General features: G+C 50.3%; 1 protein-coding gene across 1 annotated transcript in view; it reads left to right on the forward strand.

The window, feature by feature from the left end:
- FAM178B (family with sequence similarity 178 member B) overlaps positions 1-16,392 on the forward strand; it is a 122,173-nt gene that overhangs the window by 39,540 nt on the left and 66,241 nt on the right. The window contains exons 10-11 of the mRNA XM_023211292.1: positions 3,983-4,088; positions 7,583-7,667. Of these exons, the coding sequence (XP_023067060.1) occupies positions 3,983-4,088; positions 7,583-7,667 (191 nt within the window). The remainder of the gene's footprint in view (positions 1-3,982; positions 4,089-7,582; positions 7,668-16,392) is intronic.

Here is a 16,392-nt window from a genome sequence, read left to right on the forward strand (position 1 = left end):
CCCAAAGTGCTGAGATTACAGGCATGAGCCACCATGCCCGGACAACACTTGCTTATTTTTATTTCATTTTTTTCTTGATTTTAGTCAGGCCCATGTTCTGCTGCCCATGCTGGGGTGCGGTAGTACGATTTCAGCTCACCGCAGACTCCAAGTCCTGGCTCAAGAGGTCTTGCCTCAGCCTCCCTAGTAGATGGGATCACAGGTGTGCACTACCATGCTTGGCTAATTTTTATTTTTTTACAGACAGGGTCTCACTTTGTTGCCCAGGCTGGTCTCGAACTCCTGGCCTCAAGCTATCCTCCTGCCTAGGCCTTCCAAAGTTCTGAGATTATGGACATGAGCCACTGCATCTGGCCTCTCTTATTTTATTTTGTTTTATTTTTTTTGAGGCGGAGGTTCACTCTTGTTGCCCAGGCTGGAATGCAGTGGCACGATCTCGGCTCACCACAACCTCCGTCTCCCAGGTTCAAGCAATTCTTCTGCCTCAGCCTCCCTAGTAGCTGGGATTATAGGCATGTGCCACCATGCCCAGCTAATTTTGTATTTTTAGTAGAGACGGGGTTTCTCCATGTTGGTCAGGCTGGTCTCGAACTCCCGACTTCAGGTGATCCAACCGCCTCGGCCTCTCAAAGTGCTGGGATTACAGGCGTGAGCCACTGTGCCCGGCCCTCTCTTATGTTTAAACAAAGGAAAGAAAGAAAGAAAAAGGTCATAGGTGAAAGCTTTGGTTGCTATTGGTTTCTGTTGTATTTAGGCATTTTATTCAGACTGATTTGAGTAATTTGGCAAAGGCCCAGTAGCTGATACTTATAAATAACTACACTTGCTGTTTATCCTTTGGCCATCACTTGGGATTCTCGAGGCATTTAGAGACCTTGCCCTCTGGGACTGCTGCCCATAAAATAAATGAGGTTGAGGCGGGAAGAATCTTCCCTTGGGCGTGGTGAGGAACAGAAACTCCAAGATGAAGCTGGTCAGAGCTCTGCTCGGAAAGCCCCGGGTGCTGAGCCCAGCTGCCCCCATTTGCTGTCACTGGTTTTGTGGGTTTCCCAGTTGTAGCTGATGTCTTCCCCTTGCTTCCTTCTGCTCCAGTGGGCGGTGAGGGTGGAGGCAGGCACCTGCCCGCTGTCAGTGCTGTTGTGACTGGGGATTAGCAGTGTTCTGACTCTGACTGCTCCCTCCTCATCTCCAGTCACAGCTGAGGACTCCGATGGGAACCTCCCTTCATGGGATCCTCGGGGCTGACAGCTGGGGGCTTCCCACTCAGCCAGGCCCGTGCGGCATCTGCTGCCGACGGAGGCTCTGTCCCTCCGTCTCTCCCCCCAGGGTCCTCCAGCATTCTCAGGATAACTTCTGACCTCAGCATTGGCTTGGCCGTGGACAGAGGCATCCCCTTGGACCCAGCCTCTGTGTTCTTGATGTGGGGACGTGACTCTGACAACAGCCAATTCCGTTACCCAAGGCGTTTGAGCTTTCACCACACACGCCTCCCACCCCCTTTCCTTTTTCCCTTTTCCTCCAGGCTTCCCAGCCCAGGTGCTGCTGTTGGGACGCTGCTCCCTTCCCCAGAGTCAGGGCGTTGTCTGTCCATGAGGCCCGTTCCCAGCCCAGCAGCCAAGCTTGAGGTCACCCTGTGGCACCCTGAAGGACGTGGAAGGGCCTGGCTGAGCCAAGGCGAAGCAGCACTCCCTTCCCGCCGAGCGTGCATTCAGCCTGCAGAAGGGAGTCCTTGCCTCTAACCCTAAACACACAATTCCTTGAAAGCCAGTCATCCCAGGGCAGAGCAGCCCTATGTCCTTTCTGGCTTTCTCTTGCTCCTGGTCCCGTAGTCAAAATTTTCTCAGCAGCAATGAACTCAGAGACCAGTCAGTCATTTCTCTGGCAGAAACTGCGAGGCCCACGTAGCAGAAGGGAGATGTTGCAACTGTGGGGTCTCTCCCTTGGAGCGGCAGTTAGAAATGTGTTGATCTGAGCCAACAGGGCCTTGTACAATCAATTCTCCCACTAAGAAACTGGCGGGGTGCCCCCTCCAGCAGAATGCCAGAGCCAGCGTCTCCTTAGAGTCCCTGAAGCGCCAGCCTCCTCACCACATGGCCGCTGTCGGGGTTCTGCCAATTTGCAAGGTCCTCCCGACATTGTTTACATGGGTATTGTCTGCGTTCAGGCTGCTGTGCATGTTCTTGAACCACATGCGTTTTGTTGGAGTCAGTCCATGAAAGTCTCCATGTGACTGGGCACGTGGATAGAGTGGAGCATGCCAGCAGTCCTGGGGTGCACACGTGTTTGTATGTACAAACGAAGGTCTATTTCAGGGCGGTAAACTTCACAACCACAGGAACAAAGCTGCTTTCTCCTCTGAACTTAAATGACTTAGAGAAAAAACATGCAATTTGTAAATTGCCTGGACATTCTCAGAGAGACAGCAGCTTGGCTCAGAGGATAATCTTTGTTTTGTAGCATTCTGTTCCTGGCAGATTATAGTATGATGTCCTTTTTAAAGGAGAAGGAGGAGGAGCAGAAGAAGGAGATTGGGCTGACTGAAAAACTGGAAAACTTTTTATCTAGGGAGGCAATGTTAAGTATTTTCTAAAATGTTCTTTGCATGCATTTGGGCAGTTAAAAAGAAAAACAAACGTGAACTTACGTTTTCATTTCCTGGAATCCATGTTACTTATCTTTGGGATGTGGTCTAGAGAGAGCAAGCAAAGATGGTGGTCACAAAATGCACAGGACATAGGAGAATCCTACCCCAAACCCAGGCTCTCTGGGGATGACCGGGAGCTCAGGAACGGGGACAAAGTCCAGCCAACCTCCTATAAAATGACTTCTGAAGCACCTTCTACCAGAGGCCCTACAACCATATGAAACATTGCAACAACTCATTTTGCAGAGACCTGGTATCTTGTAGGTCAAAGTGATCTACCAGGTCAGCGGTCCCCAAGGCAGGGCTCGTCTCCACACCAGCGCTGATTTTGAGAGCTCCTGTTAGGAGAAAGAGGCCCGAGGGGGTAGCATGAATGGGCACACGGTCACGGCCACAGCCACGTGGCTGGTCTGAGCACGCCTCCGTCCCTAGAATCTGGGACACTTGCGGCTCACATGGTTTCTGAAGAATCCTCTATGGAACTCTTGTTTGGTATTTCCTTCCCAGAATGTCTTCATCCCGGGCCCCTTTCTGTTATTTTCCCGTCTTCTCAGGTGTCCCGTTTGTGTCTGAAAAACATAAGGCAGAGCAGAAACGCCCTGTGTAACCAGATCTCGAGACGCTGGCCTCGTAGGGGTAATCCTGTCCGCCCCTTGCAGCTGGAGGAACCCGAGGCTAAGACACCCACTACTGGCCTCACTCCTCACCTTTCCATACCCCTGGCAAATATCCCACCTTCCCCTGTGGCCAAATGGAAAGGGCAGACGGCACTGTCCTACCATGTCTTTTTTTTGTTTGTTTGAGACGGAGTCTTGCCCTGTTGTCCAGGCTGGAGTGCAATGGCTCGATCTCGGCTCACTGCAACCTCTGCCTCCCAGGTTCAAGCAATTTTCCTGCCTCAGCTTCCCGAGTAGCTGGGATTACAGGTGCATGCCACCATGCTTGGCTAATTTTTGTATTTTTAGTAGAGACAGGGTTTCACCATATTGGCCAGGCTCGTCTTGAACTCCTGACCTCATGATCCACCCGTCTTTGCCTCCCAAAGTGCTGGGATTACAGGCGTGAGCCACTGCATCCAGCTACCTGCTGTGTGTTTTAAACGCTGTGAGGTGTGTTCATGCAACATGCAAGAAAAGCAGGTGATTCTGATGCTCGCCTGGGTTCTTTTCTTTCTGACAGATCCATGCATTGAGGGCTCGAAAAGCACATTTGTCTCCAGTGTTAACAGATATGCTTCCCAACAGCCAGTGAAGCTGGGTAGTGACAGCCTCCTGCGGTGTCACCGAGACAAGTGTGCTGGCACAGAGGCCTCCCCTAATCTCAGTCCTCTGCCCCCAGCTCCCTGCCGGCCCAACAGCTCTCCTTCCTGCACAGCGGCCTCCTGAGCACCCTCTACCTGCACGTGCCTGACTGCCCAGTGCCCCTGCTCCAGTGGCTGTTCCAGGTGAGGACCGCAGGCCTGCCACTAGGTGGCGGGAGCGCTGCAGTCTGGTGGCCTGGCAGGCCCGCAGGCCAAGGGGTGGGCATTTCACCTTTTCTTGCCTTAGGTGCTGCTTGGCTAGGCTCAGGCTGGGAGGAGGGAGGAGAGCTGATTGGGCACCAATCCCCACCATAGTACTAAGAATGCCAAGGTCAGGGAGGTGCAAGGGGTTCGCCTGTGGTCTCCCAGAGTGGCGAGAGCACTGGGAGCCTCTGCTTCCCTTGAAAGTGTGTGTCTCTGGGTGCTGCCTGTGCCCTCAACGTGGCTTTCCTGAGGGACCTGGTGTACCTAGTGGACTTACTGTCTAACCTCTCAATGAATCGGTCCAAGTCCCTCAACAAGTGCTTCCTATGTGACAAAGCTAATTTCTTCACCAACGGTCACAGGTCCCTTATCCCATAAGCAGCGGGAGGGCCGCTCAGGGCCCACGGCAGTCCTGCAGCGCCTGAAGGGTGGGCCCTCATGGATTTGGAGCCGAGGATGCTTGGGTGTTTGAGCGTGTGCTTCCCGTGTACAGTCGTAGGTTGGCTGGGAAAGCCTGGAACAGCTGCCCTGGCTGTCCCGTTTTTTCTCTCCTGGTTGCTGCTAGAACGTTGTGCCATGGGGGACATAGGGGAACACACATTTTGCCCAGGGCTTGACACCTTTGCACAGAGACAGGCAGTGAGAAGCCAGCAGGGATAACCCAGGAGCCAGCCACTGTGAACTGAATGCCAGGCACGAGGATGCCGTCCTGGCTTTGGCCCCACCCGGAATCATCCCTGTCTGGGGACAGGCGGGTCACAAGTTCCAGCTGGTCCCATTCCTGCCAGTTGGAGCCTGGACCCCAGCTGTAAATCAGAGCCATCATGTGGGGTGGATTATTCCAGGAACGGCTCGGCCTCGGCAGGCTGGCTGCAGTCGAGAGAGAGCCCTCCAGCTCTCCCTTCGTGCTCTGGGTCCTTCACTTCGCTCCTTCCTACCCTGGAGGAGGAAGACGTGCAGCTTCTGGGGCCCTGGTGTGTAGCTGCTAACCTTGCCAACTCCCAGTCCCCCACCCAAGGCCCAGAAGGAGCAGTGGGTGAGTAACGGGGAACAGTAGGGCCATTATTCCCCCACGCTGGCCTCTGCAGCCCCTGCTCCTTGCACAGTGTATGACGGAACACACAATCGAGCATTGGGAGCCACAAAGGACCCATCTGAGACGGCGCCCACAGAGGGGCCCTGCGTGACCCTGACACAGCGTGGAGTGCCTTCCCGGGGCTGTGTCGGTTGCCTCTGGGTTCAGAGACCCCCATCCTGGGAGGCACAGGCGAGCCCTCCCCTGTTTCTTTCCCCGTCTCCATCATGCTCGGAGGGGGCTGGAGGGGAGAGGAATTCAGGACCCAGCCCTGAGGTCAGACAGACAGACAGACAGACTTGGTGTGAGTTCTGGCCCTGCCACCTACTCCTGTGTTGCCATGGGTGGGTTTCTTAGCATCAGCTCTGTGCCTCGGAGCCAGGCCCGATGGGCCCATGTGGAGGGAAGTAGGATATCCCGTGAGCTGCCTTGTCCTTGTGCCCCTGCAGAGCTCTGCTCTGGGCCTGGGTGTCCTGCAAGGCACACTGTTAGTGCAGAGTTCGAGTTCACATTTTGCAAGAAGGAGAAACAAAATCTCCTACCCCCCCATGGCTGAATCCAGATCCATGAAAGGGGTGTACTGGCTTTGCGGGGCCTTCTGGGCAGTGTCCTCAGGGGACTTAGAACCTCGAGCAGTTCCTGGGGACTGTGGTGGTGGGAGGCAGAAAACCCATGGGGGCTCCTTCTGCAGGTGCGAGGGTGGTTCCTGAGGTCCCGGGGTGGGGGCGTGCTGGGCCCCAGGAGGAGCTGGACCCAGGGATGGGGAAGGGTTGGCATCCCAGGACTGGCCTCTGCTGCTATCTCCCCACAGGCTCCATGGCCAAGTAAGGCCAGACCCTGTTCCCAAATCTGGTTCCTCAGGAAGGAGAATCTGGTTAGGCTAAGAGGGGTAAAGTGGTCCCCTTGTCCAGTCAAAGGCAGCTAGGGAAGTGGGGTCCCAGGGCTGCCGGGGCCACGCCTGTACCTGGGGTCCCTACTGAGCCAGGGTGGGGTGGGGTGAGGTAGGCAGACTGCTCCGACCCCGCTCCTTTGACGTTCTTGGAAAGGACAGCCTGAGTTCTCTCAGGGACTCGGTCCCGTGTACTCCTCCCACGGGCTTTAATAGGGTGTGCATGGGCACTGGCTGAACTGTGCCCTCGTGTGGGCCAGCCTTGCCGGGAGAGAGGACATCAGCAGGAGGTGTACACCCTCAATGAACGTATGTTCTTATTGGGAGAGACTCAAGCACTCAGCCAAGGTAATGTAAGAGGTTATGGCAGGAGGAGAAAGGCAGAATTCTAGATGCCAAGCAGAGGGTGTCCACACAGGCTTACTGGGGGGGCGTGCTTGGGAACCACACCTGTGAGGGGGGCGAGCTTTAGGCCCTAGGCAGTCCCGCTGGGCTCTGGAGCCTGGTGATGCTTTAGAGTTGACCCAGTTGGGGCGAGGTCTCCAGCCTTGGCCAGTTATCAGACGCAGACACTGTGACCCCGGACTAGGTGCTCCCTCCACGGTCAAAGCTCAGAGAGGGCCCTGGGCTCAGGGCCCTGGCAGCAACAGTGCCCAGCCCCCGGGGGAACAAGAGCCTCAGTCCTGAAAGGAGATGTGCCCACAGTGCCCACAAGGCAGACTTTCCTGGGTACTGGGGAGGAACGATGTCGAGCACAGCGTGGCGGCCATAGTCAGGAGCTTGCTGAGTGCCCCTAGACAAGATGGCACCTGTGGGCTGCTGCTGTCCCATTGCTCATTCCCTTGTCAGCCTCTCTGCATGTTCCCAAACCCCAGCTTCTGACCATCAGGCTCCAGGAACATTCAGATAAGGATCCCAGAAATGACCACCCCACCCTTGTTTGAGGACCTGTGTTTGGTACCTTGGAAGGACCTTCCAAGCTGGTGGTCTCAGATGACAGTGAGTTAAGGCGCTGACCTGGAAATGATTCATGGATCTCAGAAAGGGCCCACCCTGTGATTGTCCTGCCACCTGTGATCAGTGCAGGCTTTCTGTCCCTTACACTGGGTCCTACCCTGGAGGGCCATGGCGGTGACCACAGGGAGCAAGGGGCAAGGGTACCAAGACCCCCATGCCGGGAGGTGGACGAAGTAGGAGGTTTCAAGTGACACAGACCTGGGAGTCCGGGCCTGGGTGCTGGCTTTGCTGCTCACGGGCTGTGTGACTCTGGGGAAGTTGTTTGACCTCTTTGAGCCTGGTTTTCCATCTTTCAATTGGCGACAGTGACAGTGTCCTTCTATTACACGGACTTATGAGCATTAAATGGGATTTATTTAATGTGAAGTCATAGAAGTTGCTACTATTGCTTTTTAGGAATGACCCAGCTAACCAGTTTTTTTGTTTTTGTATTTTGTTTTTTGTTCTACCTAGCTGCTGACTTGGCCTCCAGAAACGTCTTTGGGAGCCTTTGATCTTCTGTGGGATCTCAGTGTGGATGGAATCTTCCTTCAGTCCGGTCAGTACTGGGATGCAGGGTGGAGACTGGCGCGCTGAGCTCCCAAGTCTGTGATACGTGACTCTTAGTGCCTGGAGCCCAGCTGTAGGGGAGATGCTGGTGGGACATTGCATCACCAGGTTGTGGCGGCATCTAGGACCATCTTTGGCTCAGGCTCCAGCATTAGTAAAAAGCTGAACCAACAGGCTCCTCGGCACCTTGAACTGGTCTCAGATCTCAGTCCCTGTGGCCACGGCCAGGCTGACCTCACTGCTCTTGGGATCCCAGAGCAGTCCAGGACAGTGGGTTCAGACTGAGACAGTCTCTGGGTCTGAGGGGACAGCTTGCTCCCAAGTCCTTCCTGAAAGCACTGGTTAGCTTGGGAGGGTTCCAGGAACATCCGCATCAAATCAAGGTACTCCTTGGGTTGGAGTCACCGAAGGGAAGAGTCTGAAACTGTCTCCCTCGCTGACAGCCTTCCTTGGCTGATAGGACATCCACAGTGCCCCTGAGTTTGGTCTGGGTGGGAATGAGAGCCTCAAGCTGGTGCCTTGGTTGTGGCATTTAGGAGGTGTATTTAATTCCTCCTTATAATGCTTTCGGATGTTCAGAGTTCCACAGAAGGAATGAATTTCCCTCCTAGTGGCTGCGTCCTCCCTAGACTGTCATCATTTGGTACCTGAACCTAGACACTTTGGCACCAAAAAATATGTAACCAGTTGAAAGCTGCTTAGGCAGATAGTGAGAGGGACTCCCAGGTGGTCAGACCCAGCCTCTGCCCCAGCTGGAGGCTGCTCACCCCAGAGCAAGAAAGCACATGGCCCTGAAGGCTAAGGCTATAGACCCAGGATGTACCATGAACCCTCAACCCTTCGAGTTTCTGCTTTTGTGCCTCTTCTGCTTCTGGAGTTGGCTGAGCTGGGACCATCTGTCAAATTAGAGCATTCCAGACTCCTCCGCCCCTGTCCTCCATGGAGCCCTCTAACCGAGGTCTTCTGAATAGCACCAGTCTCGGCACCCTCTCCCTTTTCGTAACCTCTGCCCCCGTAGCCCCCGATGCCCTTTGGAGCCCCAGGGGCCGCCTCTGCGGCATGCCTGCCCTTTGGGGAACAGAGGCCTCCCTTGTCCTGCTCCCTTGCAGTGGTATGTGTCTCCTCCTCTGAGGCTGAGGGGACGCCCCACTCTCCTTTGCTTCTTGCCACGACGTCTCTGTTGCGCTCCCAATAGGAGGGTTCAGAAACAAGCTCTTGAGCCCCCTGTCGGCTCAGCTCTGGCTCTTCCAACTCCAGGGGATCTCCCGTGGACACTACCTGAGAGTCCAGTCTGGGATTCTGTTTCCCTGCCCAGGGTACCAGGGACTGGCCTAGAGAATTCCATGCCTGGAGTCAGGATCTCAACTGGTGTGGGGAAAGTGAGAGGCCCGGTCCGTTAGAGAACTGAAGGCAGGGACTGGAGCAGATGGTTGCATGCCCAGGTTCTTAGCACGTCATTCACAATAGCTAAGAGGCAGAAGCAATCCAAGTGTCCATCCGTGAATGGTTAAACAAAATATGGTACATGCATACAGTGGAATATTATTTCGCCTTAAAAAGGAAGGAAATTCTTTGAATGTCCATGATGTATTATTTTAAAAAAAGAGAAGGGAATTCTGACACATGCTACAAGATGGATGAACGTTGAAAACATTATGCTGAGTGAAATAACATACAAAAGAACAAACATGTATATGAGGTACCCAGGGTAGTCAAATTCATAGAGACAGAAAGTGGAATGGTGATTACCAGGGGCTAGGGGAAGGAGGGAGTGGCAAGTTACTGTTTAATGGGTACAGAGTTTCAGTTTTGCTAGAAAAAAGAATTCTGGAGATGGATGATAGTGGTGATTGTACCATAGTGTGAATGTACTTGCTACCACTGAACTGTGCACTTAGAAATGGTTAAGATGGTAAATTTTATGTTATGTGTATTTTACCACAACTTAAAAAAAAAAGCTAGGTCAAGAGCAAAAGGGCCAGGTGCCCAGAGAGAATCTGCCAGAAGTCAGGACTAAAGATCAACTGCCATTTCAGGAAGCATTTGTAAGGTTAAATCAGATCCAGGATTGATGCAGAAGGAAGTCATGCTCCTCAGGGTTTCACTAATAGCCTGGGGCTCTTGAGTGTCTGAGAGGATGGCAGGCCTCTGGGGCACAGAGCTCAAGGTAGACTGGGGCTGTCTCCCTTGCCCCATATCTATGATTCGTGTGTGCGCGCGCACGTGCATTTGTGTTCAAGTCGCTTCTCATTCGTAAGCAGGAGATCTGTTTGTGTGTAAACTTCCATCCTTTCCTGGAGCTTGTGGTGACCAGAAGTTCTTCCCAGACTGTCTTAGGGAGAGTCTTACGCAATTGCCTTTATCCCCACCTGCTGAGTAAGGGAAGAGCTGAGGGGACCAGGACTTAAGAGTATTGACTATTATGGGTGTGCTCCAGTGACTGAGGCTGAGGCCCCGAGTGGCCCAGGGCGCTCGTGTGTTGGGGTGGGGGGTGACGGGGAATTGTATTCCTGGATAGGGAAGCAACACATGTACATGTCAGCTGTGCAGAGAGCTTGGTGCACTCAGAGAAGGGATGCTCTGGCACATTGCCGTGCCTCATTGCAGTGAGTGTTCATTCATTTATTCAGCGAAGACACATTGAGCGCCTCCTTCCTCAAGCACTTCGCTAGAGGGCAGAGAGAGGAGCAGGGATGAATAACGCATGGGCCTCTTCTTAGGAGGCTGAGAGGTGGGAGGGGATTAAATGAGCAGTGACCATCAGAGACAGAAAGGAGGCAATGGAAAGAGGAATTACTTGTAGGCAGGTGGGTTTGGGGTGTGGGGAGGTAGGAACCAGGAAGTTCTTTGTAGAAGATGAGACAGTTGAGCCATCTGTGCCAGAAAGCAGGGATTGCAAACTCAGTTGCCTGTGGGGACTGAGTGAGCAAAGTCTGAGAGCTCCTGCCCGGTATAAAAGGACTGTCTGCATTAGGTTTGGTGCAGGTAAACGCAGGTGTGGTATTCCCAAACCTCTTCATTTTCAAGAGAAGCCACATTTTAGTTAGGTTGTATTTTGACTATTTGATAACAAACACCAAGAGCAGTTTATTACCTCACATGACAAGGAATTCAGAAGCAGGTGATTCGGTGATACGTTCAGTAGATGTGCAGTCTCAGGACTCTGGATTCTGCGTATGCCTTCTTGCTACCTCCTCTCCGGGTTGCAGAATGGCTGCCATAGCTCCCAACACCATTGTGTTCTCAGGAGACAAGAGTGTTGAGGGCAGCAAAGGAAAGGATGGGACATACGAGGTCGCTGCTTCTCATACTTTCCTCTCTTTATCAGAACAGTTTTTCCATTTTGTTTCATTAGAACTGGGTCACGGGCTTTAGAGGTCACTTGCCATGTTGTTTGTCCTTTGAGCATCACGGCTGTATCTGAAGAATTTCCAGCCTCATGAATCCTGTCCCTTTAGGGTAGAATGCATGAGATTTCCTCTTCCAGTCTTTTTTTTTTTTTTTTTGAAACAGAGTCTCGCTCTGTTGCCCAGGCTAGAGTGCAGTGGCACAATCTCGGCTCACTGTGACTTCTACCTCCAGAGTTCAAGCGATTCTCTTGCCTCAGCCTCCTGAGTAGCTGGGACTACAGGCGCACGCCACCACGCCCGGCTAATTTTTATATTTTTAGTAGAGATGAGGTTTCACCATATTGGCCAGGATGGTCTCGATCTTCTGACCTCGTGATCCACCAGCCCTGGCCTCCCAAAGTGCTGGAATTACAGGTGTGAGCCACTGCGCCCAGCCTAGGTTTATTTTTCTAGTGTCTTTTAAGATACCTGAATTTTTAGTTTTCAAATTTCCATTTAGTCCTTTTTTCTTTTTCTTTTTTTTTTTGAGACAGGATCTTGCTCTGTCATTCAGGCTGGAGTGCAGTGGCACAATCATGGCTCACTGCAGCCTTAACTTCCTAGGCTGAAATGATCCTCCCACCTCAGCCTCCCAAGTGTCTGGGACTATAGATGCACACCGCCATGCCCAGCGAATTTATTTTTATGTTTTATAGAGACGGGGTCTCCCTATGTTGCCCAATTGCCCAGGCTGCTCTCAAACTCCTGGGTTCCAGGAATTCTCCCACCTTGGCCTCCCAAAGTGCTGGGATTACAGGTGTGAGCCACCACACCTGGCCCTTTTTTTCTTTTCATAGTTTCTGTTTCTCTCCTGGGGTTTCCTATTTGTTTATTGAGTATGAGCAAACGTTCTTTTAACACCTTGGACGTAGCCATAATAGCTGCTGTGAAAATCCTTGTCTAATTCTAACATCTGGGTCATCTAAGTCATTACATGGAATGTTGCGTATGAAAGTGAATGCTTGTTTAGAATAAGTAGAGAAATCATCGCAAATACTTAGGCCTTGGGAGGTTCAAATCCCTTTCCGCTGAGCTCTGTAGGATTTTTTCTTATAGCAATGCTTGTTCATTGCAATCTGACTTCACTTCCCATCCTGGAGCACTCACGGAGGCACATGCCAGTGAGGGACCCCGGGACCTAAGCTTAATTAGCTTGATGGTTAACTGGCTTCTGGCATATAATAAACCTATTTTCTGCTAAAGTAGCAAGCTCCTGTTTCTGTTGCCTGTGACTCAGAGCTCTGACTGCTCAAATAACCACCCTTAGGCCAGTCTCAGCAAAGGTGAGTGGAATGCCATTTTTCTTCCGCTGGGGTGGACCCGTTTTCCTTGAGCAGACACCAGAACAAAACCAGGGTTCCCTTACCAAGGAAGAAGGGAGGCGTGGCTCTTGGATAGGCACCACAGACTGCCACGGCCGGGATATAGATGTTTTCTTTTTGTTGTTTTTTATTTGTTTTGAGATGGAATTTCACTCTTACTGCCCAGGCTGGAGTGCAATGGCATGATCTCGGCTCACTGCAGCCTCTGCCTCCCGGGTTCAAGCAATTCTCCTGCTTCAGCCTCCCAAGTAGCTGGGATTACAGGCGCCCACCACCACGCCCAGCTAATTTTTTTTGTATTTTTAATAGAGACAGGTTTTCACCATGTTGGCCAGGCTGGTCTCGAACTCCTGGCCTCAGGTGATCCACCACCTCAGCCTCCCAAAGTGCTGGGATTACAGATGTGAGCCACCACGCCCAGCCGGGATATAGATGTTTATGTGAGATGTCCTCTTGGTAACTAACTCAGTTAAAATAAGAAAAAACCACTGCGAACCCATCTGCAGACTCTGTTCAATGACAGACCACTGTTCTGCAGCCTTTGGGCAGAATATCACGGTGTGCAGGGTTGCACAGGAAGCAGGGAGCAGTGCGAACAAAGACAAGGAGTCGGAAGAGTGGAGCTTTCCTTCAAGGGAGCAGAGGAGGAGATAAGACCGGAGGTCTTGAAGGCCAGGTCTTGAAGGACAGTGGGTGCCATTGCAGGCACAGTGGAGCTTTATTTATATTTGGCAAGACCAGGATGGAATGGTTGGTTGTTTTAAAGATACAATTCACATACCATACAACTCACCCTTTTAAAATGTAAGATTCCGTGGTTTTTAGTATACAGTTGTTGAATCATCACCACTGTCTACTTCCAAAACATTTTCATCTCCCCAAAAAGAAACCTCTTAAAATGTGGTATATCCATAAAATGGAATACTGTTCAGCCATAAAAAACATGAAGGAGTGACATATGCTATAACATGCATGAACCTTGAAAGCACTGATAAGAAAAAAGGATACGAAAGGTCACATAGTAGATGATTCCACTTACGTGAAATGTCCAGAATAGGCAAATCCACAGAGACCAAAAGTAGATTAATAGTTGCCAGGAAATAGGGTAAGAAGGAATGGGGAGCGACTGCTGATGCGTGAGAGGTCTCTTTTTTACCGGATAATGTGATTTGCAAATGTTTTCTGTCATTCTGTGGGTTTTCTTTGCAATCTCTTGATAACGTCCTTTGATGTACAAAATTGTAAAATTTTGATGAAGTCCAACGTATCTATTTTTTTCTTTTGTAGTGTCAAACTTAAAGACATCATTGTCTAATCTCAGGTCATGAAAATTTTCATCTATGGTTTCTTCTAAGAGTTTTATTGTTTTAGCTCATAAATTTAGGTATTTGATCTATTTTGAGTTCATTTTCGTATGTGGTTTGAGATAGGAGTCTAGCTTGGTTCTTTCGTGTATGGATATCCAGTTGTCTCAGCACCATTTATTGAAAAGACTGTTCTTTCCTCATTGAATTCTGTTGGCGCCCTTGTTGAAAATCATTTGACCATAAATGTAAGGGTTTATTTTCGAACTCTCAATTTTATTCCATTGGTTTATATGTCTACTCTTATGCTAGTACCATAAATTTTTTATTACTATAGCTTAAAGTAAGTGTTAAAGTTGGGAAGTGTGAGTCCTCTAACTCTACTTTTTAAAAAATTGTTGGCCAGGCATAGCGGCTCATGCCTGTAATCCCAGAACTTTGGGAGGCCAAGGCAGGTGGATCACGAGGTCGGGAGATCAAGACCATCCTGGCTAACATAGTGAAAGCCTGTCTCTACTAAAAATACAAAAAACAAAAAAAACAAAAATTAGCCGGGCGTAGTGGTGGGGCCTGTAGTCGCAGCTACTCGTGAGGCCGAGGCAGGAGAATGTCGTGAACCCGGGAGGTGGAGCTTTCAGTGAGTTGAGATTGTGCCACTGCCCTCCAGCCTGGGCGACAGAGTGAGACTCTGTCTAAAAAAATAAATAAAAAGTGGGTTTGGCTATTTGGTGTCCCTTGCATTTCCATGTGAATTTTAGGACCAGCTTGTCAATTTCTGCAACCTTGAAAACTGGGATTTTAATAGTGATTGTCTTGGATCTACAGATAACTTTTGGGTACTATTGCTATCTTAATAATAGTAAGTCTTCCTATCCATGAATATAGGATGTCTTTCCATTTATTTAGATCCTCTGTAATTTCTTTCAACACTGTGTTGTAATTTTCAGTGTACGTGTCTTGCATTTCTTTGGTCAAATCTATTCCTAAGTATTTTATTCTTTTGGTGCTGGTGTAAGTAGAGATATTTTCTTAATTCCTTTTCAAATTGTCCGTTGCTTGTGTGTAGAAATACAGATTTTTATATTAACCTGCTGAACTTAATAGCTGTGATAATTTTTTTGTGGTAGAATTGGGTTTTGAAAGCAAACATACTCTTGTGCAACTAATTGGTTAAGAGAAATGACCTCATGTTTCTTTAACAAAAGGTATATGACTGGCCATTAACCTAGCACCAGTCTTAAAGCAATGCCTTAGGAAAAGGAGCTCTATCAGTGAGATCAGAACACTGTAGAAAGGAGCAGAGCTCGCGTAGGTTCTTTCCCATTTGCTTCGAAGACAATTGTCCATTTTTACCTACCCATTCCATTCTCTGTTGGCTTCTATAATATTTGTGTAGGAGGAGGGGGACATAATAAAATAGAATGACCCTGGCCAGTACATTCTTTGGATATTTTGAAAGTGGGCGAGACGTTCAGCTCCAAGAACAAAATTCATTTCACGTTCTTGAGCAGGGTCTTAGGACACTTTGTTCTTCCTCACTTGATCACACTTTTCCCTTTGTTCCTCGAGCTCTGGCATCGTAGCCACTGGGGCCTTGGGCTTCCATACAGGCCCCATTTTGTGGGCTACTCTCATTTCTGCCGTCGCCTGTTGCATTCTCTTTCCTTCATCTCTCCCTTCCTTTCTTTATTCCTCCTTCCCACTCCTCCTCTCTGAAAGCGTTCATAAAGTTGTTTCTTGTAAAAAGAGTAAAATGGAAACAAGATGGCCAACAATCTTACCGCCCAGGTAACCCCTGTTGTTATCTCTTAAAGTACTCTATGTACCAAGTTCAGCAAATTTAAATACTAGAGAAAGATGCAAAATAAAGAGTGAAAGTCTTCTTCCCAGCCACTCCCCACAGCTACTTCCTCCTCCCAAGTACTCATTAGTAACAGTTTCTTGTGATTATTTCCAGGAACAAATTAATGCACAATCCACGTTTCATCTATATTTTTGTGTTTATATGTGTATACCATATTTCTTTTTTGTTTTTTTGAGACGGAGCCTCCCTCTGTCGCCCAGGCTGGAGTACAGTGGCACGATCTTGGCTCACTGCACGCTCCACCTCCCGGGTTCACGCCATTCTCCTGCCTCAGCCTCCCGAGCAGCTGGGACTACAGGCACCCGGCACCTCGCCCGGCTAATTTTTTGTATTTTTAGTAGAGATGGGGTTTCACCATGTTAGCCAGGATAGTCTCGATCTCCTGACCTCGTGATCTGCCCATCTCAGCCTCCCAAAGTGCTGGGGTTACAGGCGTGAGCCACTGTGCCCATCCTATACCGTATTTCTTTTGCCACGTTAGTATCCATCTGAAATGACCTCCAATACCGATTGCTTTTCCCAGAGTTTCCCAGTTCTCCCCACTGACGTCTGGAGAGGCCCCAACCTGCACAAGGCAGGTCAGCTGGGGCTTTCTAGACCAGGAGTCTTCCGAGTGGGGGGTCCTGGAGGTGCGATGAGTCATTGGGATTCAAAACAAAAAATTAATACATATTTCTTTTTTTTTTTTTTTTTTGAGGCAGAGTCTCGCTCTGTCGCCCAGGCTGGAGTGCAGTGGTGCCATCTCCACTCACTGTAAGCTCCGCCTCCCGGGTTTACGCCATTCTCCTGCCTCAGCCTCCCGAGTAGCTGGGACTACAGGCGCCCGCCACCTCGC

The sequence above is a fragment of the Piliocolobus tephrosceles genome, chromosome 15, assembly GCF_002776525.5.
Source record: "Piliocolobus tephrosceles isolate RC106 chromosome 15, ASM277652v3, whole genome shotgun sequence".
Classification (NCBI taxonomy): Eukaryota; Metazoa; Chordata; class Mammalia; order Primates; family Cercopithecidae; genus Piliocolobus; species Piliocolobus tephrosceles.